At 41.6% G+C, this 27730-nt stretch overlaps 2 protein-coding genes across 4 annotated transcripts in view; one reads left to right on the forward strand and one right to left on the reverse strand.

Moving 5' to 3' along the window:
* CYFIP1 (cytoplasmic FMR1 interacting protein 1) overlaps positions 1-27730 on the forward strand; it is a 77970-nt gene that overhangs the window by 46295 nt on the left and 3945 nt on the right. For all 3 annotated transcript variants that reach the window (XM_064438151.1, XM_064438141.1, XM_064438132.1), the window contains 5 exons: positions 2045-2132; positions 14764-14907; positions 16462-16552; positions 24465-24595; positions 26840-26912. In XM_064438151.1, coding sequence (XP_064294221.1) covers positions 2045-2132; positions 14764-14907; positions 16462-16552; positions 24465-24595; positions 26840-26912 — 527 coding nt within the window. The remainder of the gene's footprint in view (positions 1-2044; positions 2133-14763; positions 14908-16461; positions 16553-24464; positions 24596-26839; positions 26913-27730) is intronic.
* On the reverse strand, positions 7341-9234 carry LOC135310493 (fibronectin type III domain-containing protein 9-like). The gene is made up of 2 exons (XM_064438234.1): positions 9180-9234; positions 7341-8585 (listed from the first exon to the last, which is right to left on the reverse strand). The coding sequence occupies exon 2, from the start codon at positions 8448-8450 to the stop codon at positions 7782-7784; it is 669 nt and encodes a 222-aa protein (XP_064294304.1). The 5' UTR covers positions 8451-8585; positions 9180-9234; the 3' UTR covers positions 7341-7781.

Here is a 27730-nt window from a genome sequence, read left to right on the forward strand (position 1 = left end):
TGAGGAAATTTAATGTAAGATTTAAATTATATGTATATATATAAAATAAAAAATAATACATGTAAATGATCTCTTTTTCCTCAAAATCTGTAAGTGCAATCACTTCCTGGACCTCAGCAAGTACAAGTACTTTTGGAAAGACAGGGGTGAAATACATATGAACACATAGCTGAAAATATGGGAATACCTATTTTTGAGCAGGTTAAAAAACCGCAGAAAACCTTATCCAGAAGTTATAGATTCTCACAAGAATGATTCAGATTACTCAGAAATAAAACACAGTGGTAATAATTGTAAGCAACATGTTTGAGTGAATCAATTTTTTACTAGCATGGCTGTTTTTGTTTTCAGCTAGAAAATGGATGTATTAAAAAGAATTTCTATGTTCTTTCTAGGAAAAATTATTTATTACTCACTTATTTTGTGTATTGATTAAATTCAAATGTATTTTAAACAAAAACAAATCAAGATGTAATTGTATCTTATGATTTTATGATGTACTGCAAACTTCCTTTCCTGAAACCTTTTCCTAGATGCATTTGTTTTATTCGGCTATCACTCAGAACAGCCTGATTTGATATAAACATTTGATGTACCCTTCTTAAATAGCTGTTTTTCCTCTTCCTTGTGTATAGATAGCTTTGCACCATTTACCAGGAAATCCCTTTTATCAATTTAAAAAATGAAGTAGCCATCCAACCGGTAAACACAAGCACAATAGTTTTGCTTGGTTTAGTAATGTTAAGCAGAATCAGAATTGTAGCAGATGTTGATTAACTACTTTCTGCCCTAAAACTGTAGTGGCGCAAAATGTGCATTACACAGTTTACAGGCAACATCAGGGGAATAGGTCTGTGCTGCTTGTTGGCAAGAGGGCTCGTGCCTGCAGAGTTCTGCCCGAGCACCGTTCTTCAGACTCTGGGGCCCTCAGTTTGGAGTGGGCTGTTTGATCCTATCGTTTGCAATAGTGCATATCTTTGTAGTTCTCTTGTCATCCTCTTAACAATATACAAAGGTAAAGATAAACATGATTTGTAACAGTACATGAACACGCTAAAGTGTGATCAAACTTTTGAAACATCAGTTTTGGTACAAGGATTACAAAAGGCTACAAAAAATGATCCAAGGACTGGAGCACCTCTCCTACGAGGACAGGCGGAGAGAGCTGGGGTTGCTCAGCCTGGAGAAGAGAAGGCTGCGGGGAGACATTATTGTGGCCTTTTAGTACACAAAGGGGACTATAGGAAGGATGGGGACAATCTCTTTAGCAAGGCCTGTTGTGACAGGACAGGGGTAATGGTTTTAAACTAAAGGAGGGTAGATTTAGACTGGATATAAGGAAAAAATATTTTACAATGTGGGTGGTGAAGCGCTGGAATGGGTTGCCCAGGGAGGTAGTGGAAGACGCATCCCTAGAAACCTTGAAGGCGAGGTTGGACAGGCCTCTGAGCAACCTGATCTGGTTGAAGATGTCCTTGCTCACTGCAGGGGGGTTGGGCTGGAGGACCTCTAAAAGTCCCTTCCAACCCAAACCATTCTATTATTCGACCCTTCCTCCTGACCTTTTTTTAAAGGTATTAACCTAAAGTATTTCTCTTGCTTTGAGTTTCTTTGGGGGGAAGAAGCTCCAAAACATTAAATAGAAATGCCTTGTTCTTCTTTGAAGGTGTAGTTCATTCTCAAGGACTTAATTTTGGAAGCATAAGGAACTTCCTTGCTCTCTGTGAGAAGTTATTGCTACTTTATTAGTTGCTTCTGTTTTCTGCTGGGCTAGGCTAGAGTAGAGGTGAGAAATATTTTGGACCCCTGCACACCACCAAAGAACAAGGTCCCAGTAAGTGATGGAGAATTGCATTGTGATTTGTGTCGAGGTTTTTGGCAATGCAGGCTCTGTACTTCCTCAGTTTCAACTTGGGCTGAAAGGCTACCAGTCTGGCTTTGATTTTATGTGTAGACAAAAGCAGTATTATATAGGGTAAGGTATATTAGGTGCACACTTAGTAACCTAAGTATAGTTAATGAATTATTTATGTTGTTTTTATAGGTTTGTTCGGACCGTGCTACCATTTTCTCAGGAGTTTCAGAGAGATAAGCAGCCTAATGCACAGCCACAGTATCTCTATGGATCGAAGGTCGGATCTAATTTCCTTTATATTTATGGTTTGCTAATGTTTAAAGGTATCTTTTTATTATAGAATTTATGGAATATGAAAGTTATTAAAAAAGGACTCATATACATCTTGTGAGTATTTTAAATTCAACATATGCTTTTTCCCAGACTTTGCTATGAAGCTCACCATATGTTTCAGCCAAAGTGCAAGTGATTAGTCTGATGGTTAGTCTTATCTGACATAGCTAAAAATAAATCCTTCTTTCAACCACCTTGCATTGCACAGTTTCTTACAGTGGCAGAGTAGACTGAAAGAAAAGATTAATTAGTCATCTGGTGAAATGAGAACAAGAGCCTGTCTTGGGAGCAGATGCTCCCTTGTTACAGTGATGAAGGACTGTGATGGCAGGAGAAAGCGATTAAATAGGAAAAACTGCTTCAGATGTTATCTGACTTAAAAGGAATACAGATTTTGACCATCCTAAACTATCAGATACCAAACTGTTTAAGTTATTAAACAAACAAGCAAAAAAAGAAGTAATGTTTCTGTGGCATCTTCAACCCAAGGACCTCAAAGTCATTGTGATGAACTTGGTCTTGTGGCCATCTCATCTCCTGTATTAGCATCATCTTTCTAGCTTTGCCTGTAAGGTTTATACAAGCTTTCAGCAGAGGTGTACAAGATATGCAGTCACGTACTCTGTGCCTTAAGGCAATGCCCAATACTAAGGTTGGAAAGCTTACGCGGGTGACAAATTGAGAGGGTACTTGGCGCGAGAGAATAGTTATGGGCTTTCATGGAGCTACCCAAGTGAGGAAAGTTAGCCTGTGTTCACAGGACGAACGCTATGCTCGTGTGCAGTCTTGTATGTATGTTGGGTGGATGGATTTATTCTCCCTGATCACTGCAGATTTATTTTATTATGCTTCAAAATTATTACCCAAGCCTTAACGACAGTTAAAGGCATAGCACGTGAATATACATCTGCATTTTTAATATCCAGTCAGAAATATTGATCTACTTTCAACAGCAATAAAAACCAGCAGTGGTACCTTCAGCAAATAATTTGAGAACATCAAGATGTCACTCTTAATTTTGCATTGTTTTGTTGAGTATCAGGGAGGCAAAATGAAGTTATGGAAAAGATCAATAAAAATATAAGGATCGAATTAGAGGATTGTTGACTAAAAAATGTTTTAAAGTGAAGTACTCAATTATTCTTGTAATTTACACAAGTGCACTGTGTCATTTTCATGTCTAGCTACTTTCATTAACTAGCTCCTACTTAAACATGAGCACAATTAGTCCTTGTCTTACTGTTATTTTCTGCACATCATATCCTAGTTACACAGTGCAATCTCTGTGATTTGCCCAGCAAGCTAGTTTTTGAGAGCTGAAGAGATAGCTCAGAAGTTACAAATTACAGTCCTAACATACCTGCTGTGTCTGTAAAACTTCCATGCTTTTAAAATATAAAGGGGGTGGAACAGGATTCACATGTCTTTAATGTGGAATGTAACACCCGATTGTCTGGTACCGTGAATAGTATTTTATATAACCGTTCTCCAACAGGGAACAGTAAATTATAGGAAAGTGGGATTTTCTTACATTAGAGTTATTGTGTTCCCTACTATTTTAGGAACTCACCAGATGCAGTGTAAAGAGCAAAAATCCCACTGAATTTAGTAGAGATTGCTATCTTAATTTATCTAAGTGATGATACAGTGGGGTGAGTGAGAGAGGATTAACTGGGGAACACTTTTTTTTATCAGTCAGGTTACATTATTCAAATTAGTTTAGTAATCTTTACTCTGAGAGCTATACATTTTCAGAAATCTGATTATTTTTCTTTATGAGCAGAAGCAATTGAGGGGGTTCTTAGATGCATTGCTGGAGCAAGTTTCATAACTAGATATGCCTATATTAGCAAATATTCCTGACTTTCAGTAGTTTTAAATTTTTACAGGAGTATATTTTTATTCTTGAATCTGATGTGTTTTGGAATTGAGGATATCCGAATGGAATTTCAGGAGGACACTTCTACTGTATATAGCAAGTAACAGGCAGTAATTTTTACATGGTAAAGGCTACATGTTCTAGTATGTGATATAATGGCATTATATTATTCTGTGGACTATATAGCCAGGCTTGTCACAGACCACATCCTTGTTTGGGTCCTTTAACAGTTATATTGTTGAATTGCCTCCTGACCTGATAATAGTGGGGTATGGAGTAGCTATGTGGTTTTTATTTTGTTGTCTTATTTGAGTTCTTGAACTACCCAAGATATTCAAGTGAGCACTTCATATTGATCATATAGCCAAGGTATAGGACTTTTTACTTTCCTTATTGGACTTTTCTGTTGCTGGTTGGTTTGGGTTTTTTTCAGGTTGTTGGTTTTTTTTTTTTAGCAATCCATGGTATATGTTTAGGTCGAGACAAGAGTACTGTGGTTTCTTGTACAAATGTACGTTCATACATGCACGTCTTGGAGTGTAATGGACAAACACTTTCTGTGCAGAAGCTTTGCACAAGTAATGTTCTTGCTTAAGAGTAATTCAGGAAATTTTTTATTTTAATCTCAAAGTGTTCGTGTATTCTCAGATATTTCTAAATGGATCAGAGTATTTGGTCTATATTAATGTAAACTGATGCTCAGCGTAGTTGTGTCCACATTCTTTGTTGCATATGAAGTTTTCTGAGTGGTATCTCATCCAATTAGCCAAATGGAAACCTACAGATACAACTTAGTTCTCTGGGCTGACATGGGAGCAGAGCTGTCAGGGGGAAAGGAGCCAAGCTGCAAAAGCTCATCAGGCTTTTAAGTGAGCTGGAGTACTTGGAATACTTTAAAAGCCCATTGCGCATAGTCATTGAAATCCCCTTACTCAGGTGAAATGTGTGTAGGGTTAATCAAATGAATGTTAGCAGATTGAAATTTGGCAACATGGGTTGGATGCATAAAATGCGTCATAACGTACATATAAGAAAGGGTCTCTTTGGGGGATTTGAAGCTAACTTCGCAAGTTAATGAAGTACCTGGTTTTATAGAGCTTGTGTAGACCAGAATTTAAGAGCTTCCTTTCTGGCTTACACAACATTGCACAAATTAACATCAGTTTGCACTGTGTTGCATCTTGTTATCAGTTTAGTAATCACTTATAATGTTTGCCCCTTACTAGATCACTATTAAAACTGGATGGTGAACTACCAAAATGCAGAATTGCCAGAATGAACCTGAATGAATTTGTAGTAAAACTTTCTGATCAAGAGACAAAGAATCGTGTAGCTCTGTGAGTGTGCGATGACATGACTTCTTCAAAACTAGTGCAGAATTCAGATGATGCTCCTTATGCATTGCTTATTTGCAGCAGGTGCGAGGTGGTCTGCTGCTCGTGAGGTGATACAAAAGTTTACCTAAGTAGTGCACAGTAGACTCCTGAGGTGGAATGGTTGTATATTTAAATCCTACTCTTGGGAGCACTTCTGCGGTAGCTTCTTGCCTTCTCAATCTGATATATACATGTCTCTTTTTGTATATATGTGTTTGTGTATAAATAACAAAATTCAGTGGGTGAATTGCCTCAGAACTGCTTTGACTGAACTGCTCCTTGTTCTCACTATGGTATATGCATGTGTGTATAACATATAAATGCATGTAAATATACGTACTGTACTGCCTTAAAACCCACATAAGGAAAGAGATGCGGAGAAGTAACAGGTTTTCAGGTGCCTAAGATGTTGGCAGAGATGAGAATATATGTCTCTTGGCTCCATCCTTTAACGTTAAAATCATTGTTTCTCTCCTTGATGAAATAATAGAGAAGTGTTACTGCTAATTTGATTACAAGATCATTTTAAAGCATTTTTTTCTGTCCCTGCTACCCAGCCACCCTTTTTGGCAGTAAACCTGTAGTGTTGGCTTTGTGCTCTGAAGAGTGTCTGTTTCATGAACCACCTTCATTTGAAATAGCAGTAAACTGTTGTCATCTTCACAGTTTATTTAACACTGGTGTGTAAGACAAAGGGCATGTGTCAGCTGGAGGAAATGCTATGTAAGGGGTAGAATACACATTATTGCTAAGTTAACACAATAAAGATGCCTTTTGAAGTGTTTTCTAAAAGTAATACTCACCCCTATTCAGCACACGTTTCTGCATGTCGTACCTATCCTAGCAGAAAAAAGTAGAGATGACGCATCAAACTTATGCCAACTCGCGTCTTCCCAGCAATATGAGAGCTGACGTCTTTCACGAGTTGTGGGAAGTGTTGTCAAAATACGGTAGCTGAAAAGACCCACTGCCTGCTGTGAAATATTCAGCGGGTGCTCCCTTGCCAAAATTGTACAGTGCCTCAGCTTCCAGGTTGCGGTGGAAAGGGATGGCAGCTGCCCAGCCAGCAGTTCTCCAGCCTTTACTGGTACAGCCGAGCTGCGTCAACAAGAGCTGACTTTACGCATAAGTTCATATCGATAGCAGTTTAAAATGCCTGCAGTCTCAGTGTATCTTTGTTTTTTAGACATACCATACTATACAGCACTACTAAGATTTATTATATTTTCATGGAACACAAATGCACTTAAGAGATTTAAAACAGGATGACTTATACATGTAAGCCAGACAAGACGCATCGTGTTGTGAGGGTGAACAGATTTCTGTCTGAAGGGCCTTTCCTGGCACTTTGCCATGAAGCTCAAGGCAAAGAAAGATGATCGGCAGATTTGCTTGTTACAAAAACAAAATGTGTTTTGGTGTGTTTTTCCTTCCTTGCCGCTTCATTACAGAAAGCGTACTTTGTGGTCGAATGGGAATTTGCAGCTGGTGAATGAGTTTTATCATTAAAACTTAAAGAGAAAGAGAGAAGGAAGAGTCAGAAGTTGCTTGTCTGAAGTCTCTTTCCCCTACAGGGCGTCACTCACCTGTGGAGCAGAAAGTAGCTTGTGGTGGAAGCACAGAGTGCAAAATACAATAATTCAGGATATTCCCTTAGTTTTATTAGAAGTGTCCTTACAGAGTCACTGTCTCGCGTATGTTTTTAGACAGAGGGGAATTTGAAAGACAAAGGGGATACCGTTAATGTCCTGGTGAGTTTAGCTTACCTGCTGAGACTGGGGGAGCTATGGAGAGTGCCAGGGTCGTCAAAGGGCGTAGTCTGAGTGTAGTAGTTTGTAGTGTACAGCTTGAGAAGCAGTCGGGTTTGCGGGGGTAAAACTCACGCTGGCAAACCACTGCACTTGGGGTGTATGTTCCAGGTGCCTGTAGCGTTAACAGTCTGGGTTGCCGTCTGAAAACTTCTACTCAGTTTTAATTTATGCTAGTAAAAACAAAATATCTCTTGGTCACTTTTGATTCATTTTTATGTTTGCTGTTTTAGACTAAAGAAAAGCAACCAAAAAATCCCCTCAAAATGTAAACCAATTACTTGCTACATGCTTCATTTTTAAATAATGGAGTGCTGCTGAAGTGCTCAGTTCTTCGGAGTCTGAACCTTTCCCTCTGAGTACCTCTGACTGTGTCCGGGCTGTTGGAAAGGGACGTGACACTGGAGGTACAACCGGGAGCGCTGTGGTGAGCAATAGGAGCTCCTTGATGTGAACGGTGACAAAGCATACAGTGTGTTTGAAGCAGTTGGGGTGGCATATGTAGTGAAAATCTCCCTGACAAAAGGTTTCTAATTTATAGCACTGGCACTCGTCATTGGCACTCGTTCCCAGCTTTTGGAAGTCGGCATGATGGGCTCCTTGCATGCTGAGGGATTCTCTATGATTGTGGCCAGCTGAATGCCACCTGGATGCTTTTCCTCAGTGTTCTGCATCAGTTGGCTCTGCCTGCCAAGCTCCTCCAAGGCGTATGCCGTGCTTTTGGTCCACGCCTTCCCATGGTCTTGTTCAGAAGTCCTGTTTTGCCCTTGCAAACGCTCACGTCTCCTGCGGTACATGAGGTGTAGGCAGCCGTAGAGGAGGACTGCAGCGATGATGAGGAGCAAGACACTGCTGGTGAGCCAGATGCCCAGTGCCAGCTCTTTCTTGGTGTTTCTTGTGGATGCCAGGTCTTGTTCCAGCGTGTTAAAAACTCTGCACTGGTCACTGGAGGGGTTTGCGGACTGGCAAGTCACGCACACGATGTATGTTGTCAGTGGAGTTAGGTTTTCAACAACAAAGGACGAGCGACTGGTGGGCACTCTCTCTTCCTTCTGAAAGCTCTTTCTTGAGTAACTCGATAGCATGCTGTTCCAGTTAGGGTGGTACATGACGCTGTAAAAGCTGTCGGCACAACTGGCCATTTTTGGCCAAATTACCATTGCCGTGTTTCCCGTGATGTTTTGGACAGTTATTCCCATCAGGATGTTGCTCAGGTAGGTTTTTTTCTCTCCCAGTGCCGATCTCGCTGTGGAAGTCGGAGATATTCGTTTCCCAGTGACGTAACTGAGAAGTTGCAGGATTGGAGATGTCGTGTGGATCTTAATCGTAGTGCTCTGTAATTTAGGAAAGGAGTTTATTAAGAAACTATGCTCCTACTGTTGGTTCTGCTGCATCAAAGTGAGAGTTGGCTTAAAGTCTGGAATATTTTAAACTGTGTACTTTTTTTCTCAAGTGAAAGGCTAGATACGTGCTTACAAAAATTCAACTGGAGCTGCTGCCTGTCCAGGTGATCATTGTATCTTTTCTCTGTGGGAGACGGCGTGTTCCGCAGAATTTGCAATTGGGGAACCACTTCCATTCACAGAATTTTTACAGATGACTTTGCACTTGCAACTGGGAACGAGGGGATGCTGGCCCTCAATATCCCATTCAAAATTTGCCTTTATGTCAACTTTGGTATACACACTGCCTACGTATTTGGGACAGTCCCTAGAATAAGGTCACTGGATATTTTTGTCTTCAAGAATTTGTGGTTAGGTGACATTAAGGGAAACAAAACCTCTTCAAAACTATAAAGGGGAGAGGTGAATATGCTTTGTACATCTGAAATATATATCCCTCCCACAGGGAAAAAGGAATGATTAGAAGTTTAAACAGATGCATCTGTAATCTCAAAGCTGGCTTTTGTGAGCAGTGAATTTTCTTACGTTAAGTGGCGAGTGAGGGGTGGCAGTGAGGAGTGGATCTTGAGGGATAAGTTCCTCTGGCCATCCACAAGTCTTGATTTTTGCCTGTCACAGTCAACTGAAAAACAAAACAGGATGTGGAAACATCACCAGCTATTATTTTGTCTCCAATATAGTTTTACGTTAGTTTCTTACTCGCCAAAACTCTGTTTTCTGCTGGTGAGTTAGCGCACCTGTAGCCTCCGCTAGAGCAGTGGCTGTGGTGATTGTACATTGATGGCTTCGGTACCACAGCATTTAGCCTTGATGCTAGTCAGCCTCTTGGAAAAGCTTTCTCAAGCTAGGCTTAGCTGGTGAAATACAGCTTTCACTATAGCATGCTCTTTGGATAGATACTGGTTTTTAAAAAAATAACTAATACTCTTTTCTGTGTTACGTGATTGTATGTAATTCCATAATCTGTCTGCCCCGAACCAATACTACTCCTCATAATAAAATTAACATTAGAAAACCTGACAATATTTTGAGATTCTAAGTTTGTTTTGCCACTGTAAGTAGTGTAAGGAAAACATCTATTTTCTGCAATTTTCTAAAGGCTTCTGTTAAAGAATATCTTCCCTTCAGTACAACAGGTTGGCTTCTGCCTTGGTAGACTTTTAATTAAAATTTTTATTTAATAACAAAACAAACCTTAATAAAAGACAGTGGATATTTTTGTTCATTGGGTGTTTGTTTTTTTTTTTTTAATTTTACAGGTGTGAGGATAAATTTTTCAAAAGAGCCTACCTCGGCAATTTAATCTGATTCTCTTGTAGTTTAATATTTAGTTTCTAGTGGCACTCGTGTGACAGTTTTTTTCCACTGTAAAAGTATTTTGCTTTTTTTTATGAACACAAATTCCCATGACAGTAACACTGTATGTCATTTGTTATGGCTTTGTTATAAAAATTACTTTTTTCTTTTTTTATTATTATGAACAGGTTTCAGATGTTGTTAAGACTCTTGGCTAAGCAAAAATTTAGTATTCAAAATTTTCCTGATTAAGAAAGTTCATAACATATGCTCATAACATATTCTGAAATTATTTTGTAATACTTCTATTGTATTTTATACTAGATAGGAGTCTGGCAAAATACATCGTATTTTAGTGGGATCATGATTGTTACATTACGTTAATAGTAAGAATTTTGTGACTTTATGAAAATTGCTGCTCAAGACTTCTGGATTATACTTATTGGGAAGTGGGAAGAAAAAGATGTGCGTTCATTTTCATTACAATGTAAAACCTTAGATATGACTGATCTGGGTAGGTGCTGCCTTTCTAATCATTTGGTAAGTGCACCCTTTTGGATATAAATATAAATATAAAGCAGTTGAGTTTGCTATCGAATAAACTTATTAGACACATTTTGGCATCTGCCCAGCTTCTGCAGATATTAAAATCGGGCGCGTTGGTCAAATCAGAACTTTCACTTGTTCATTTGTCTTCTTTTCAGCTGGTAGGTCCCAATTAGTTAAAATTATAATTTATTTTTCTAGAACACTTCCTAACACAGTCTAAAACAATAGTTTCATCCTCACAGCATTTTGTAAATTCAATGTTTGTATTTTAATTAAACAGCAATAATACCAGGTTTTATTATTACAAAACATCGACTATTAGAAGATAGAAAATTACTGGCATGTAAATGTTTGGAAAACCCATTTGATATATTATAGATTATAAAGTCAGTACTTACCGTCACTTCCTGACAGAAATTTCAGAACAGAATTTTCATATGGTGATGCTGCTGCGAAAATTACATAAACACTTAATTTCCTGTATATTTTTTCAAATGAGTGATTTCCTACTGATCTCTGCTAGCCAGTTTGCTTTTTCTTCCCCTCTGATTCCCTGGACTGAATTCTCATAGCTTGGTGCTTTCAGTTTTTTTCTGCAGTGCTGCTGGTGGCACGGTTTCTTTGTCTCTTCCACTTAAATTCATGCAAGAGCACATCTTGTCTAAAGATGCTGTTGCCGTGCTTTTCAAAGAATGTACAGGAGGGAAAATAATGTATTTTCCCCCGTCTCTTGCTTGCCTGCCCTTGGACAGTGTACTGCCTGAACATTCCTGTTATATGCTTTTGTGCCTCTACCAGTGATGCTGTGAGTGATTAATGTTAGCACTTTGATGACATCAGTAACTAGCAACTCTCCCCCCCCCCCTTTTTTTTTTAAATTTAATTTAACTAGGGGAGGGAGCAAGCATAGCTTAAAAAAAACCCACAGAGCTCCCTTTCTCTTTCCTTCCCTTCCTCCCCCCCCAACTTTGTTAGTGGCTTCTTCCCTACACATTTTATGCTTTCGTGCATCATGGGGGGGAAGCAGCGGTGGCGTGTGATCCCTTGTCACAGTGTATAAAGCTCCACTAATCCAGCGCTTACAGGTGGGCCATTTTAGGTACTTCCCCATGAGGCTTACATTAAAGAAAGATGTGTTTTTAGATTGGCTGGCTTCTTATTGTTATGTATTGGTGAGTTTTTAAATACTGAAATCATGTTTTTAGGGCTTGCTCTTCTATGACAAATTTATGCTGTGTGAAGAGGAGTTCCCTCCCCTTAACCTCACAGCAGTAAAATGCTTTAACCTACTGGAGTAAAATTCTCCCTGTGCTATAGCTTAAATAGATCATTTGGATGCATTTATCGTGGAGACCTACCTGATTGGAAACATCAAAAGCAAAAGACGAAATCTCGCCTTTTAGGGACAACTCTATAAATGCTTTGTGATCGGGACATTCATCTTGCACATATTTGCTTAAGGTTTTACCAGTTCTCTTCCCTGTTGATGCCCCACACCCCTTTTCTGTAAGCAGAGAGGTACGCAAACGCACACGGTGTACTAGAGGGATGCAGCTTTAGGCTGTCCACCCCGTGGGCGGAGTGTTTGGAGTTTAGCCTTTTAGACAGCTCTGATCTAATAGCAGGACTGTGTCGTGTATTAGGAGTCTAGTAATTAGCCAAGTGTCTATTTTAGTTTGCGTTCACAGAAAAGATGGCTGAGTATTTGGAAACAGCCCTCCTCCACAAAATCACCACAAGCCCACGGTCCATAGAACAGACCTTCCCAGACTGACAGACGGCTGAGGCCCAGGGACCTTCCAGAGCAGGGTGACCTGTGGCAGGTTGCTCAGGGATGTGTCTCGTTGGGTCTTGAACATCTCCGAGTACAGACTCCACAGCCTCTCTGTTTGACCACCCTCACAGTAGTCAAGTTTTTTCTGATGTTTAAATGGGATTTCCTGTTTGTGCCTGTTGCCCCTTGAACTGTCACTGGGCAGAGTTGGCTCTGTCGTCTTTACTGCCCCCATCAGCTACTTACACATGTGGATGTGATCCCCCTGAGCCTCCTCTTCTCCAGGCTGAACAGTCCCAGCTCCCTCAGCCTTTCCTCACTGGAAAGATGCTTCTGTCCCTTAATCATATTTGAGGCCCACTGCTGAACTCTCCCACATGTGTCTCCATGTCTCTCCTGTACTGGGGAGCCCAACAGTGGACCCAGCACTCCAGGTGTCTCTCACTCACGCTGAGTAGAGGGGATGGATCACCTCCCTTGACCTGCTGGCAGTGCTGTGCCTGATACAGGCCTGTTGGCTGCCTTTGCCACGAGGACACGTTGCTGGCTCATGGTCAGCTTCTTGTTCACCAGGTCCCTCAAGACAAGAAAAACAAAAAACCCCCAAAACCCACCTTCTGCAGGTCAGGCTGGTTTCCAGTATAGTTTTTCACGTAGATGGGGATGGAAGTTCAGGCATGTAAGAAATATAACTAAATCTTTAAGTGAATTCCAGTACTGGCAACTTCTTGAGTTTTCACATTGCAGAAATAAATTGCTGGTTATGACTTTCTGTGGTTGTTAAAGCATGATAAAATTTATGTAATTTTCTGTGTGTGTGTTTTAATAACATATGCAAAATTTCCTACTTAGGTCAGGAGTTGCCTGATTCAGAAAGTTGGTTTTGGATCTCTAGTTCTCTTTTTACGACCTAGATGGTCTCTTCTGAGCCTGTGTTTTCGTGTATGTCTTTCATAATGCAACAATTTTTGACTCACAAGGGTTTGTGAAGTACATCTAGGGCATCCACAAAACATGTCCAAGAAGTGTTAACCTGATGCCAAGTCAGACTAGAATCCAATTTTAAAATTTCTAAGTCCACAGTTCAAAACATGTCAGAAACTGGTGTTTATATTGAGATTTACAACATACATAAAAATGTGTATCTTTTATCCCAATCTCTTCTAAAGATGATTTGTAAGACTTTTTTTTTATAATGAGACTACAATCCCCCAAGAGTGTGGTAGACTTTCATGACTTGAATTCCTAGTAGTTTCTTTGTGCAATGCCATGTATTACAGTATCTGGTGTCGACTTGCATGGATAATTGGGGCAAAAACTTCTTCACTGAAAGAGTGGTCAGGCATTGGAACAGGCTGCCCAGAGACGTGGTGGAGTCACCGTCCCTGGAGGAGTTCAAAACCCGTGTAGATGTGGCGCCTGAGGGCATTGTTTAGGAGACATGGTAGTGCTGGGCTGACAGTTGGACTTGATAATCCTAGAGGTCTTTTCCAACCTTAATGATTCTAAGATCCGCATTGGAGGGAAGGTCAGTGTTCTTCCTGGATACTGGTGAAGGAAAATTTTGTTACAGCTGATGTGTGTGGAGTTGAAAGTCTAGCAGTATGCTGTCTTTCATGCATGGATTAGAGAGAATGAAAACTGCAGAAAAGGAAACAAAACAGAACCTTCTGCAAGAAAGGTTCACAAGATTCCCCTTTAAAATTAAATTTCAGGGTATTAGGAGAACAAGCCACTTACAGAAGTGGAGGATGTTAAGTTAGCTAACTCCCCTTCGATCTGCTGCTTCAGCAAACAGTTCCTAAATCCCTATGCAGCATCAGTCTGTACAGTTGTGTTCACTTGTAAGAAATAGTCATTGATATGGCAAAGCACCTGATCCCATTTACACAGCTCTGGAAGAATTTCCATGAGGTTACATCCCAGACTTAGATTTGCTTTGATCTTTGGTACAGCTAAGGGATTGGAAAAAGAGAGATCCTTATTAATTAGTTGCAAAGACAGGACCTGCAGAAGGCTGTTCTTCTGTAGTTGAGTCTTCAGAGACTTAAAGGACCTATTATGAAATGAAAACTGAAGTAACTTCTTTCAAAGTGCGTTGTGCATAAAATGGATGACAGGAATAGAAGCTGTGCTTTAAATTCAGGGATCTGAACATTGGCATTGACTACTCTTATCCTTTTATACATGTGTAAATAGAAAAATACGAAAGAGGAAATGTTCATGGCTTTATAAATAGTAAGTGGAAGATGCCTGGTAGAAAACAAAAAAATACGTTCACAAATTTTTCTTGCTAATACAGAAATTTTGGTCAGAGTTCCTGCCTTACAAAAGGGAAGCTTTCTATTTTAGCTTCCTGGAGAGAGAGAGAGAGAGAGATAAAGTTAAAATTTTATTTTTAATATGCTTTAAAATGCTGTTTAAATTAGAGTATTACAGAGATGCAGTCAGCTGAAATTGTCATTAATCACATCTGTTCTCTCATTTTAGGCGTTGAATCTCGCATATTCCAGTATCTACAGCAACTACAGGAATTTTGTTGGACCTCCTCACTTCAAAGTCATCTGTAGACTTCTTGGGTATCAGGGTATTGCTGTGGTGATGGAGGAGTTGCTGAAAGTTGTCAAGAGCCTGGTATGCCAATTGTCTTTCATTTTCTGCTATTCCAAATGGCTTCTGATAGGAAATAGCTCAAGAAAAACAAAGTGAAAGTAAAATCTCAGATAAAACTAGTTAAAATGTTACTTCCATTGAAGTTCATTATAAGCTGTGTTTGGGAGTACTGAAGGTCTTGTGAAAGCAACAGATGGTACGCCTTGGTAGCCTAAGCAGAGTTTTGAAAACCTTGGACTCTGCATTGGAGATGAATTAAATTTCTGGAAACCTATGCTGTTAGGTCCTGGGTAAACTCCGGAAAAGTATGAATGTTTCAAATTGGCTGATTTCAACTTAAAGGTTGTCTGTAAATTCACTTTCTTGATATTTTTTTGAGAACCACTGGAATGTGTTTTCTGCCTTGCCTAACTTCAGGGCTTTCATTAATAACATCATCAAGAGATGACGCCTTAATAACGAGGAAGGTTTAATCTCTGTGCTTGATCTAGCAATGGATATCGCCAAGACTATTTAGAAGAGTGCTCAGACCAGATCTTGAAGAAGTTATCCATACAGCCTGGGCATCCTGTATTGGAAAGACCTTTTCTGTAGCTAGGAGGAGGTTGAGGGGCTGGCTGTTCACTACATTATTAACAACTACGTATACATTCATAAGGCATTGCAGTTAAGTTTAAGCCAAAGAAATGGCCTTTTCCTCCCTGTCCCTGCTGCCTGTAAGGAGCATGCTGCCAAAATAATCCAACTCTACTGGGGGATAGCTGTAGTTTTTATAATCTCACTTCAGACACTTGACACGTGGCACTTTGTTTACAGAAATTCCCACAATGTTCTAAGTATGGTTTTGACATTCTAGCAAGGCTGTAGCCTACTTGAAGGGGTTTTGTGGTCTAATCTTCAGGAAAAGAGGAAAACACAGATATTTTTTGTGGTTTGGGGTCAAGTGTTGGTTTGCTGGTTTGGGGGGGATTTTTTGTATTATTTATTTAGGTGGTAAATCGTCTCAATTCATTAAAGATAGCATTGAATGCTTGGGCATTTATAAAGGAGGTTAAAAGGTGGGGGTGGGCATCCTGCTGATGCCTGATGCAAGTGCTCAGATGTAGGGAGATGGGGATGAGGTAGGTGTCTTATGGGATGAAGGCAGACTGGCTGTAGGCTGGGACTCTGCCTTAACTGGTATGTCCGGAATAGCCAGTTTAAGCTGTAACAAACATACCTGATGTTAAGGATTTTTCCATTGTTGCTTTTGAAAGCGTTCAGATGCATCTTTTTCACCAAAAATCTAAAGGTTGGTTAGACAATAGAGCCAGTCTGCAAGAGAACAACATGATTTCTTCTTTTTTACCTTTTTGGCATTAGCTGTTGTGCCTCCAGCAAAAGGAGGCTGATGCCGTATGAAGGAAAGGGCAACTGTATTCATTTGAAAAACTTGCCTTTTTGAAGATGATGGCTGACAATTAAATGCAGGATTTTTAGAGCTTGTGCAATTCATGTGTAGTTTGAATGCAATTTGTTGTAAAGTTTCTTAGTTCAATAACACTGACATGTTTACACACATCTGTTTTCTCTTAGTTACAAGGGACGATTCTTCAGTATGTCAAGACCCTAATGGAAGTGATGCCTAAGATCTGTAGGTTACCAAGACATGAGTATGGTTCTCCAGGTTAGTTCACATTTGGTGTTACCACAGTAGCCTGAATACGATGACACTAATAGCTGTCTTCTGGATCATGTGTACCTCTCTCTTTCCCTCCCTCTCTTGTCTCTCACAATAATCAGCACTTGGTCTTGTCTTTTTTCTTCATAACAAAAATCATTGAACACTGGGCTTTCTGAAAGTACTTAAAATTTTAAGACTTCTATGCTTAGGGCAAATAAAAGGATGACAGTCTGTATATAGACAGCCATATGACATTGATCTTCAGCTGGGATGCCCACAATAGTTTCTATTTCTAGTCTTTCTCATAAGTGTGTTGAGCTTTTCCTTCTGCAAGTTAGCCTCTCACACTTGCTGTGTTTAAACGTCTAATTTAGATAACCCTGATTCTCTGGAAAAGCCTCTATTCCCTCTCCCTTTGCCCTTATGAAATGTAAGATAAAAGGAGTGCTACTGCTGAGAGGCAGACCAGTCCTGCCAGAATAGTTACATCTGAGGTTTGTGTGGGTCTCATCTTAGCCACTTAACAGGAGGTGTGACAGTTGCAGAAGAAATTACTTTGAAAGCTGCTTGCCACTATGGAGAAATAATTGGCTAATTAGTATTTATCACATTGTTCACTGAAATTCTGAAACTGCTTCCCCCCTCCCTCCAAAATATTCCTCCTCCACAACTTCTAATTAACACAAATTAATCCTTCCATGTGCCGCCCACCTCCTGAGTACATCTTCATTTTTCCAGAGTCGTTTAGGTTTATTAAATGCCACTCCAACTGGAATGAGGTTGGTTTTTTTCTGCTTCCCACAGCTTGTTTGACGCTCATTACCAATGTTAAACGAAATTGAGGACTTACTAAGTGTTTCCTTCCTGTTTTTCTCCCTGAAGCGTAGAAATGAATGAATCACAGTAGTTAGCAGTATAAAAATAACCTATCTGAGGTTTTTAGCCACTCATTAAGGTCTGACCACAGAAGCAGTAGGGATTCTCAAATACAGATTATGCATTGCCAGGGTCTGCAATGCTGCAGGTGGTATTAGGAAACTCATAGTCTCTTGCCAGAAATCCTCACCTGTAAGGAAGTAAGTATTTGGCAGGGGATGCCCAAGGGACTTAAGCAGAAACTTTTTCTTGAGGTGAGAAGGCAATCTATCCTATAGGAAAGGCAAAACTTTACTTGTGCAGTGGTAGCCTTCACAGGATTGATTAAAACATTTTAAAATCCTTCATCGCTTTCCTGTTTTGTAGAGATCACAAACTGCTTTGACCTCATATTTACTCTTGCAAAAGAAATCCCGTATGTTTAGAGACACCAGGGTAACTCTTGGTGTTACGATGGAAGATCACAGTAACCTGATTTGGACTGGATCTAAAAACCCAGCTTGATTCTGTCCTCCTTCACTGTCCTGGTTACTAACATGTTTTGTCTTGACATGTGTATTTTTCCTGTTCCGAACTATTTCTTGCAGTGGACGCTTAACTTCCCAGAGAGTCTCTTCCAAGAAATGGCAGAGACAGGCTTTATAGCACTGTCACACTGCCTTTCTTTCCCTTTGCTTCTGAAGACGCTAGACAGAAAACACATGTGGAAGCTCAGGACATCTCCATCCCTCTCTCACATCACTGCACAACTGCGTTGCGCCCTCTGACACTTCTCCATCATGGAACTGCTGCCCTTGGAGCAGCTCTGATTCATAAAGGAAAATGTTCTCTGCGATGGGAATGTGCTGCTGTAGATTTTAGCCCTCATCTGGCATCTTGAGAGGAACTGCCAGATTGTAGAAGGGCAGGCTCAAACCGTGCTTGATTTGAATCCCTGTCCTCTCCTTTCTGTGCTAAATTCTCCTCTGTAGCATTCTTTGCCACACTTTGTTTACTTGGTTCGCCACAGAAAATGCAAGCTAATACATGCCAACTGTTGTCTGTTCCCCCCCCCGCCTCCAGAAGCTTCCTGCAGAAGTTAGTAGTTGTAGTAGTAAGTCTGAGTGTTAGAAGCAGGATACAGACATGTTCCATATTCTTTCATGACAAATCATTTCTTCATAATTGGCACTGCCTATACATACAGAGCAAAACTGATTCTCATCTACAGATTAGATATGTAGATTCTTGTCTGTCTGGATGTAACATGCATTTATCAATTCAGAATTGATTTCCGGAGTCCAGGGTCCAGATGCAAAGTGATTTAAGTATGTAAGCCTCTAGCTATTTCATGCACTTCAGACTTTTTGGAGAGCTGTGTTTGGACTCTGTTGATTGCAATTCCCTGAGCCCTACATAATCAGCCCTCTAGACCTGTGGATTCCTAAACGATGATTAATTCCTTCTAAAAGGAGCAGGGTACAGACAGTGGCATCAGAGTTGTTCAGGACTCCTGTTTGCCAATAGGTTTGTTTCCATAGGAACAGCCAAAAGCAGTGGGGAACTTGCTCATCTTGTAGTCTTTATTTGTCTAAAAATACATTAAGCATAAGGATTTTTAAAGGGACCTTTTAAAGTCACTAAAGCTCTTAAAGGAATATTGGCCTATGAGTTTAAACGTGAAATTCCATCTTGGAGGTGACGTTTTCTTATGCTGTTTTTCTACTATTTGAATATGGCATTCCTGCTTTTGATAAATGAGTATTTCATGTCCTGCCACTCTGAAGTGTGATTGGACACGGTGAGGAAGGCAGTTTCTCAGCTCTACTGTGAGATGAGGCTTAGATTTTTGTCACTGGTATATCACCCTTCCAAAAGAAAGGTTTTTTTAAAAAAATTGGTAAACTGAGCAAAACATAAACCTGGTGAGAAAATAGCCTAATTGTGTATTTTTTCACCAAGTATAACATGGAAATGTTTCTTCTTTTTAAAAAAATAAATCAAAAACCAAAATCCCACGGCCTGGCGCAGGGCAAAACACTCATTGCACCAGGCCATGATCTCTTGAAATCCCATGTGTTTGCATGGCAGTTTGGGGAAGCCTCCCAGTGCCCTGTGCTCCTGGCTGCTGTGGTTCCCGTCTCTCCCGGGGCTGACTGTGCTGCTGGCAACACCTTCTGAGCTGCTTCAGCACAGCAACCTGGCAAAAAACAGTCTTCCGACCCACCTTTTTCCAGAATACTTTGGGTCGGGGTCTAATAGGAACTGGAGCTAGCCTGGGCTGGGAAGTGTGGTGGAGGACAGTAGTGACTAGAGGCTGCTGCCAAAGCATCGCTTGGCACAGCAGATGGGCTAGTAATGCTTCCCATTATCCCAGGTTTTTGGTCAAACTTGGATGAATAGGAGAATAAGTTAATTTCTTGGTGGGGGCAAGATGGCTTGAGTCCTCATGGGGAAAAATATGAAGGGAGTTTATTCATGGGTTTTTCTGGAACCTGTCCATTGGAGAAAGATCTGGGAGGGCGTCATGGACTAGTTGAAAGAATTTGGGAGCTACCCAAATCACCTAGATGATTGCAAAAAGGGCAGTAAGGACTGATCAGTTATGCAGAAAAATAGGAGATTTCTTTCTACCAAAATAAACACAGTGCACAGGCTCAGTGATCGTAATTCCCAGATACGTGTACATGCTTAAACCTTACAAACATTTCTGTTGAAAGGAGTGGCATGACTGCTGATATGCAAAGTTAATGATGTCCCTTGTGAGCCAGAGAAGTATTTGTAGCTACCATTTGAAGGTCTGAATGAAAGTGAACATAAACTAAAGGTCATTATAGCATCCAGTTTCTTGGGAGCAGTTTTGCTGTTGCAGATTAGCAGATTTTACTTGACAATAGTGAAGTCAGTACTCGGCAGAAAATAATCCATAACACAACTAGGCCAAGAATTATATTCAAGACCTAGTTTGTTGTTAGTCAGCAATTCAGTTCTAGAATTAACAGCCAATTTTTGTCCTAATCTTTTAGGTACTAGAATTGTTACAAACTCTGGAACATGTCTGATTTGAGTCTGTAGGTGTGGCTGAGATTGCTTTATAGAAAATGAAAGGTGGCCAAAGCGAAGAAATCCAACCAGCTTCACATTGCATGTGTTGATTTGGTCTGACATCCTAAATCAATTTGCTGAAACTTGGCATCTGCTGGTTGGGTGCTGTTGAGATAGGATTTTGGAAGCAGAGATGGAGCCTAATCCTTTACTAATCTTCTATACTTTACTGGATCTATTTGATATCAACAGCCTTTGCTTTTGTTGAGATCTGTGTAAATGAAAAACTAGGATTATAAGATCAATTATTATGACACCTAACATCATCCCATCTGCAGGAATAGAGGGGCTTAGTTACAATTGCTTTCTTGGAGAGAAGGAGCAAAAGGCTCGATGCTATGTATATGTAACTAATTCATTAACTTATGAATTGCACCCATAAATAAAATCAGGAGAAAGAGGAAGGTTGCACGCAGTTAAGTTAAATTAACTTTTCTAAGACACTTGTTCTTTTTTCAGGGCTTCAGTATGCATGCATATTCTTTCATAAAAACACAGTTCGGTGTACTGCGCAGTGTAAGGAGGTGTAATCAGGAATGCCGTTGCTCAAATATTAATGACAACATAATGATGTATTTCTGCCACAGGACTCCACTGGGGAGCAGATTGTGCTTTCGGTGTCATTGCTGTTCCATCAAAAATAACCTGTGTAGCTTTGTAAATTTTTTTCTGTTTTGCCAGAAAATCAAGCCCTTCATCTAAGGGGAAGCAGTGCACTGTTGATAGCAGCATTTGGAACAACTGCGTGCTAAATACTGGGTGTCAGCTTTTCAAAATAATGATACAATTTGTTCATGAATGCGTATGTGTGGGTGTGTGTATTTACATATCTGTACATGGAGATGGGGGCTTTGGGTGAAGAAATAAGGAACTTTGTTAAGGACTTTGAGAGGAACTCTGTAACTTGGAGTGACTGTGAAAGACAGTATGTAATTTTTACAGTGTGAACCTCAAGCCTCTTTGACTTCTGCTATGCTGCTGCTTTTGGGTGGACTTACTGTCTTGCCTTGATTTCAGTTGTGCCTTTGGTATGAGCTCCTTGTTTCTGGTCGCTGTCCTCTGTGTTGCTCCTGGTTTCTCTGCGTGCCATCCTGCTCCTTTATATCCGCTGTAGGGGACATGGGTTATTCTCAAGATTTCACTTCAGAGCTGCCCATATAACACTGATACAGTTTTCTTGACGTCATTCCAGGCACCAACCTCTTTTCTGAAACTCCCCACAAAGTCCACAGGCTGGGTGGGAGATTGAGTGAGTCTGACCTCGCCCTCACCCCTCTTTCCACCTCCTTCATGACCAATGGTTGTTTCTGTGTGATAGCAGAATCATCCTTGCTGCTCTGCTCAGCTTCTATTTCTCACCAAATTGCTCCCGACTCACCATACAACATAAAGGGAAGAACATCCCCATGTCTGTACTTGTCATCAATATCCTGCTTGCTCGGGTAGTGCTTTCTCACCATGGTCACTATGTGGAGAAGTCTACGGTTAGTCACTGGGTTTCGGAGAGTCTTCCAGCCCTTCTGTTGATTCACCATCAATCTCTGTGTACATCCTATGGATAGTAAGTTTGATTTCCTCTGTGGCACAGACCTAAATCCTGGGTAATACAATGGACTTTTGCTTCCAGAAAGGCATCCAGTCTTGGTATGAGGAAGGGAATTGACTTGACTTCTAGCAGTTGATCCTTAGAAGACCTTTCTTTCTAGGTGTGGAAGCCCTTTCATCAACAGAGAAAACCACAAAGGAAATACCAGGGCGTGTTACTAAAACACACTGTAGACTCGTGGTAAAACTTGCTTCAATGACCTCACTCTGCATTTTTTTACCCTAGCAATAACATTTTTTTTGTGAAAAAATTTCTGCCCTATCAATCTGTCTTTTGAACCTCATCTTTAAATAGGAATGCCAGTATTTATCACTGCAGCATCTCGTTGCCATGGTGGGCACAAGTGCTCGCTGCTGCTCAGACACCTGGTAATTGCAGTTGGTCTTTATACCACAGTGTTGGATGTACACCAGTGGTCTTCTGCAGAGCTTCTTCATTGCATGGCCCCTGTGGTATGGGAAGAGGGGGAGGGGGTTGTTGGTGCGCTGGCACAGCGTCTTTGCTTTTTAGCTAGATTTAAATGTGTTTTCCTTTGAATAAATCAAGCTCAGCAAGCACTTGTTGCATCTGACCTATCTCCATTAGTTTTTCAGTTCTGCTTTTCTACTGAGTCACTAAACTGCTCAAGTTAGGTCTGAAAAAAATTATCTCCATGGAATGTGTGTGGGAACACTCATTTACTGCAGATTTTCTATTGACAAACAGTTCTTTGAGATGTAACGGAGCCAGCCTTGCATCCCCTCGCCCTGCAATTTATTGATGTTTCGTGTTACTAATTTTAATGATGTGAGGCTTTCTGTAGAAGTGCGTAGGTTAGCTGTACAGTCCTTCCTTCACTGTACACTTTCAAGTTCCTCTGCTGAATTTGAGGGATTTCCTTGGCATAGATATGCTCCAGGCTATATTTTATGTTTGCGCGCTCCCCTCTCAGCCGTTGCCTAGCTGGGTAAATACTAATCTCCTGCATAGGAAGTGTTTGTCAGCTGCACGCAAGGAACACATGGGAAGGTGGTGGTGGTGGGGCATCTGTGCTCCCTTGCCTTGTCTCCTCTCAATTGCTTTAGATGTGACTGGGCGGAGATTTAACTGTGTGACTTAATTCAGTGTAATGGAAATGAGCTGCCGTATGTAGCACTCAGTTGGAAAGCTTAGCGTGATGTATTTTCTTCCCTAATCAGTTGAGGGTTTTGGTGGCTTTTTAAAAGGGCCAGGCTTGTGCAGACAGATGGAAAAATGCTGATAAAAATTAACTTGTAAAAAGCCAGAAAGCTGTCTGACCTACTGCAGTTCTCTGCTCTTACTCACCCGTCCTGCCCATCGCTTTAACCTCTGCAGTGCTGACCAGATTGGGTCCCTGCAGAAGCTGCCGAGCCCAGGGTCTCCTGGGCTTGTCTCTGACCAAGGCACTGTGCAACCTTTCTGGGGCTGGGGGGAAGGAGCTGGAAATCCACCAGCACCTTAAGCGTCAGCATTGTTTGGGAGAGATTTGGTGGAAAAAGCATATGTTTATGTAAATTATGTGGTTATTAAATTCATCATTTAGCTGCTTTTTAACAGCTTTTGGCAAAACTTTGACAGAAACAATGTTCTGACTGTGCTTGTCAGCAGGATCTGATGTACCGCAGAGCTTGACTTGTGATTTCTCTATTTAATTGTTTTGTGAGGTTGCAGATCACCTCTGGCTGTCTGTGGCACTGTCAGAGTCGTAGCCTGACACCACCCCAGCTCCCTGTATCTTTAGCGCTCTGCTCCTTGCTGGCTCTGTCATCCTTGAAAATAACAGTCGTGTCGGGTGGTGCGGCAGGGTGGGGACAGAGGCTGGAACAGGACTAGTAGCAGATGAGAGCCCTAGTCTCTCTTCCTGCCCTGGAAATTATTTTCTTACCTCTTACACTGGCTCCCTTTTCTAGGAGCGAGAAGCTAGGCACTCCATTTTGCATGATTTATCCAGTTAAAAAGGTTAACATACCACTGGCTTAACACTTCATAACCTCTGATTTTTAATGTATTTAAATACTGCTCCTTTCAGTTTCTAGGCTGCATGTCTGGAGATAAATCTCACGTGCTGCTACATAGAGAGAGAACTATAAACCTGCACCCTTGGCTAGCTGTGCTCTGATACAGTGTATTCATGCACATTCAGTGCAAGCTTTGAATAGGCAAATTGGTTAGAAAATTGGAGGGCTCTTGAGGCAGAAAGAAAAATTAGTCCTGCTCCATATGACTCTTATCCACATGACCAGAATCTTTTGTCTGCATTCCCAAGGTAACAGGTGTGCCTGTGTGATCATCATTAGATTTCGTTCTGGCTCCTGGGATTTAATTTTTATGCTTCTCTCTTGATTTCAGGTATCTTGGAGTTTTTTCACCATCAGTTGAAGGACATCGTTGAATATGCAGAACTGAAGACTGTCTGCTTCCAGAATTTGCGGGAAGTGGGAAATGCTGTCCTGTTTTGCCTCCTCATTGAACAGAGTCTGGTAGGCGCCTGCTGTGCTAGCTGAAAACCCATCTGTCTCTCAAAATGTACTCTCAAATTTTGTTACTAACGTCATAAATAACAAGGTTGAGATCTGCAAGTTTGCTGTTGCTGATGGGCAGATGGGTAGAAACGGTTTCTTGCTCTCATCTCTTACAGTCTTGCAGGGCTTTAATGTCTGAAAGATAGCAGTGATGCCTGACTGTGCTGGGTGAGAGACATTGCCTCGTGTATGGTACCCGACGATCGGATATTATGACCTTCATCATAAATTATGATCAAATATAGTATTCCTGCAGTCGGTCACAGGGTGGCTGCTCTCTTTATGTCAATGAGTTGTGCCTCTGGTACAGTTATTTTTCTTCCCTGTTTGTCACTCCTGTTGCCATCTGAAACATCGCAAAGTTAACATGGACTTCTTGGACATCCTTCTTGCTGCTAGCATGGCTGACAGTGGTGCCCGCTCCACCAGGCATTCATCTGTCCTTGTTTGAATGAAGCTGTGAAACATGTCCAGTCTTTCAGCTGCTTCCCATATGCCTAGCCTCTACCTTTCAGCATGCGAAGCTGCCCACTGCTGAGGGCACAGTGCTACAATTGCTCTTTGTCCTTAGCCCTCCTTCTCTTTTCCCACTCTTCTTTCACGTTGTATAATCTGCTGTTCAAACAAAATGGCCAGACGTGTTATTTCTTTGTCTTCACGCTGTTGGGTGATAACAGAGGGAAAGGTGGGCATTGCTAACAGGCCAGAAAAGCAACAGGTGTGCTGCCTTCCCTTTCTTTACCTCCTTTGTGCCTTCGGAACTTGGGTGGGGAGTCTCTCCCCTGCCTGTGCAAATGGGGTGCTCTGCCCCCACTGTGCAAGCACATGCTGCCGCTGAGGCTGGTCTGCCCGCCATGTAGACACCTTTGCTGACTGCAAACCAGCTACATCATTTCCTCAGCAAGCTGTATGGGGGCCTGCCGTTGCACAAAGAGACTCCTCTAGGATGTATTAAGGCTGTTGATGTTAGATAAGGTAACAAAGACATGCTGTTCCTCAGAGCACTGTTCATGGTGTTAGAGGATCCCTGGAGAGTAACTGTAAAGCCAAGTGACATGCAGCAAACCCGTATTCAGTAATGAGATAGCTGAAACAAAATGAGCAATTGGATTGCATTGGATTCAGGCTAACAGGTTACGTGGTGAAAGGCCAGGCAGGCGAGCACCCTCACTGCTTGAGGGTGCGTCAAAGTGCCACTGGCGTTGGAGGAACCTTCTTTGGGACGCTACCTTGGTGACGCTTCCTCGTAATACACTCCTGCTCGCTGCCTCTCCTCTTGTTTTTGCTCTCAGTGGTGCTCCTGTCATATAGTTCAGTATTTTTTCACTGTGGTCATCTATCATAGCTAAACAAGACTTTACCCCGGTGCAAAATGCAGGTCTGTAGCGCGTTTCTGCCAGTGGGTGGGTCTTGTTCATCTTGGCTGCCTCACACATGCATTTTCGTGGTGTTGACATCAAGGAATTAGACCTTGGAAAGGCATGTGAGGCCTGGTACCCTGACCTTGCTGAGGGTATGGCTGATGAACATTATCTGCTAATACTAGCGCTGAGGGACTACAAATGAGCAGGGCCTGTGCTCCAAAAATGAACAGAGGGGCTTAGCAAAGTCATGCGTCTGCTTCTGGTCATCTCTGCATTTTCTCCGCATGTCCATAGAGCGGCCAAGAACCAGGAGACATCTGTCTTCCTTTGCCCCGCCCCTAAAGATGTCAAATGCTTCCTGAGAGGTGGTCCACTGCTGCTGCCGTGTGTCTCAGCCAGCCTAGCGGGGAGATGCTCCCACCATGATAACAGGTTGTGGGAATAGCATTGGTAAAAATAACCAAGGAGTGAGTCATCTTCTTCACCCCTCTGTTCATCTGCGCAGGAGCCGTCTGCCGCTTTCACACTGAAATTACTCATTCTGCATTAGTCTTTTTAATAAATACCCTGTCCTTTACGAACTGCCAGCTGAGGGTGGGAGGAGAGCTGCTGGAGTTTATTTGGGAATCCAAGACAACCCGGTGAAACCACATTGTCTTTGGGAGCGATCCCGTGAGGAGCGCGAAGGCTCGAGCGGCTCCGTGCGGTGGCAGCGGAGGCTGGCTGCCCTCTGGTGTTTCTGCGACATCATCGGCATGCTTTTGGAAGCCTGTTTTGGGGTCTGGTGTGGTTTGCTGATTCTTCGGTCCTAAATGACTCTCGTTTCCTTTTGTTCCAGTCCCTAGAGGAAGTGTGTGACCTGTTGCACGCGGCGCCGTTCCAAAATATCCTGCCCAGAGTTCACGTCAAAGGTATCGGCTAAGTGAAAACACCTTCCTTGGGTAATGCTTTCCACTTGTCTTGCCTGCTGCTGTGGTTTCAGTGACCGTCCCCAGCCATCATTTACAACACTGCTGTTAATTACAGGACAGGCGTAACAGGTTCAGGCCTGTTTGCCTGGCTGAAAAAATACATGCTTCTTAGCAAGGCTCAGTGTAACTTACAGAGGAAGAGGAGGAATGCCATGGCAGGGAATGGATCCTGGGTGGATACCCAGGGCAGTATTACCGCTCCATGTGGATATGGCGAGAGGCTTTTCTGAAGGTGCTGTTTAGCTTATGTGATTGTCAATTAAATGAGACAGACTTGATTGTACAGGGTATAGAAAGTCTATCAGCAGAGTAAGTAAATACAAGCGGTCCCTGGTCCCAGTAGGCTTTTCACGTGCCTTTTACTAAGCTGGGCACGCAGCAGTGGATGTTTGTAGGATTGCTTCCTCTCGTACCTGCTTTCCTCATCCTTCATCATCAGAAACTGAGCTTCCCCCCCCGCTTTGCTTCTTTCCGTGTTGCTCCCCTCTCTCCTTTCCTTTCTCTTTCTCGCTGACAGAGCAGCTGATTTGTTCTGCTCAGAGAAATCCCGTCAGCTAAAAATCTTGCGGAATGTTTCCAGACTCACCGTAGCTACTTGCACCTCTGCATAAAACTAACCAGACCATTGTAAACAGCATTTTCCCATTTGCCGGAGAACATTTCCTACTTGCCAGTGATGAGGGGATGCCAATTGCTTTTTTTAAGCCTTGTTATACACAGAATTCCACCCTCGTTATACTCCACCTTCTAGAGTCAAG

The sequence above is a fragment of the Phalacrocorax carbo genome, chromosome 1 (genome assembly GCF_963921805.1).
Source record: "Phalacrocorax carbo chromosome 1, bPhaCar2.1, whole genome shotgun sequence".
NCBI classification, from domain to species: Eukaryota; Metazoa; Chordata; class Aves; order Suliformes; family Phalacrocoracidae; genus Phalacrocorax; species Phalacrocorax carbo.

What these genes read in the sequence shown, in the direction of transcription:
- LOC135310493 (XM_064438234.1), bottom strand. Translation starts at nt 8,450, where the DNA reads ATGGGAATAACTGTCCAAAACATCACGGGAAACACGGCAATGGTAATT.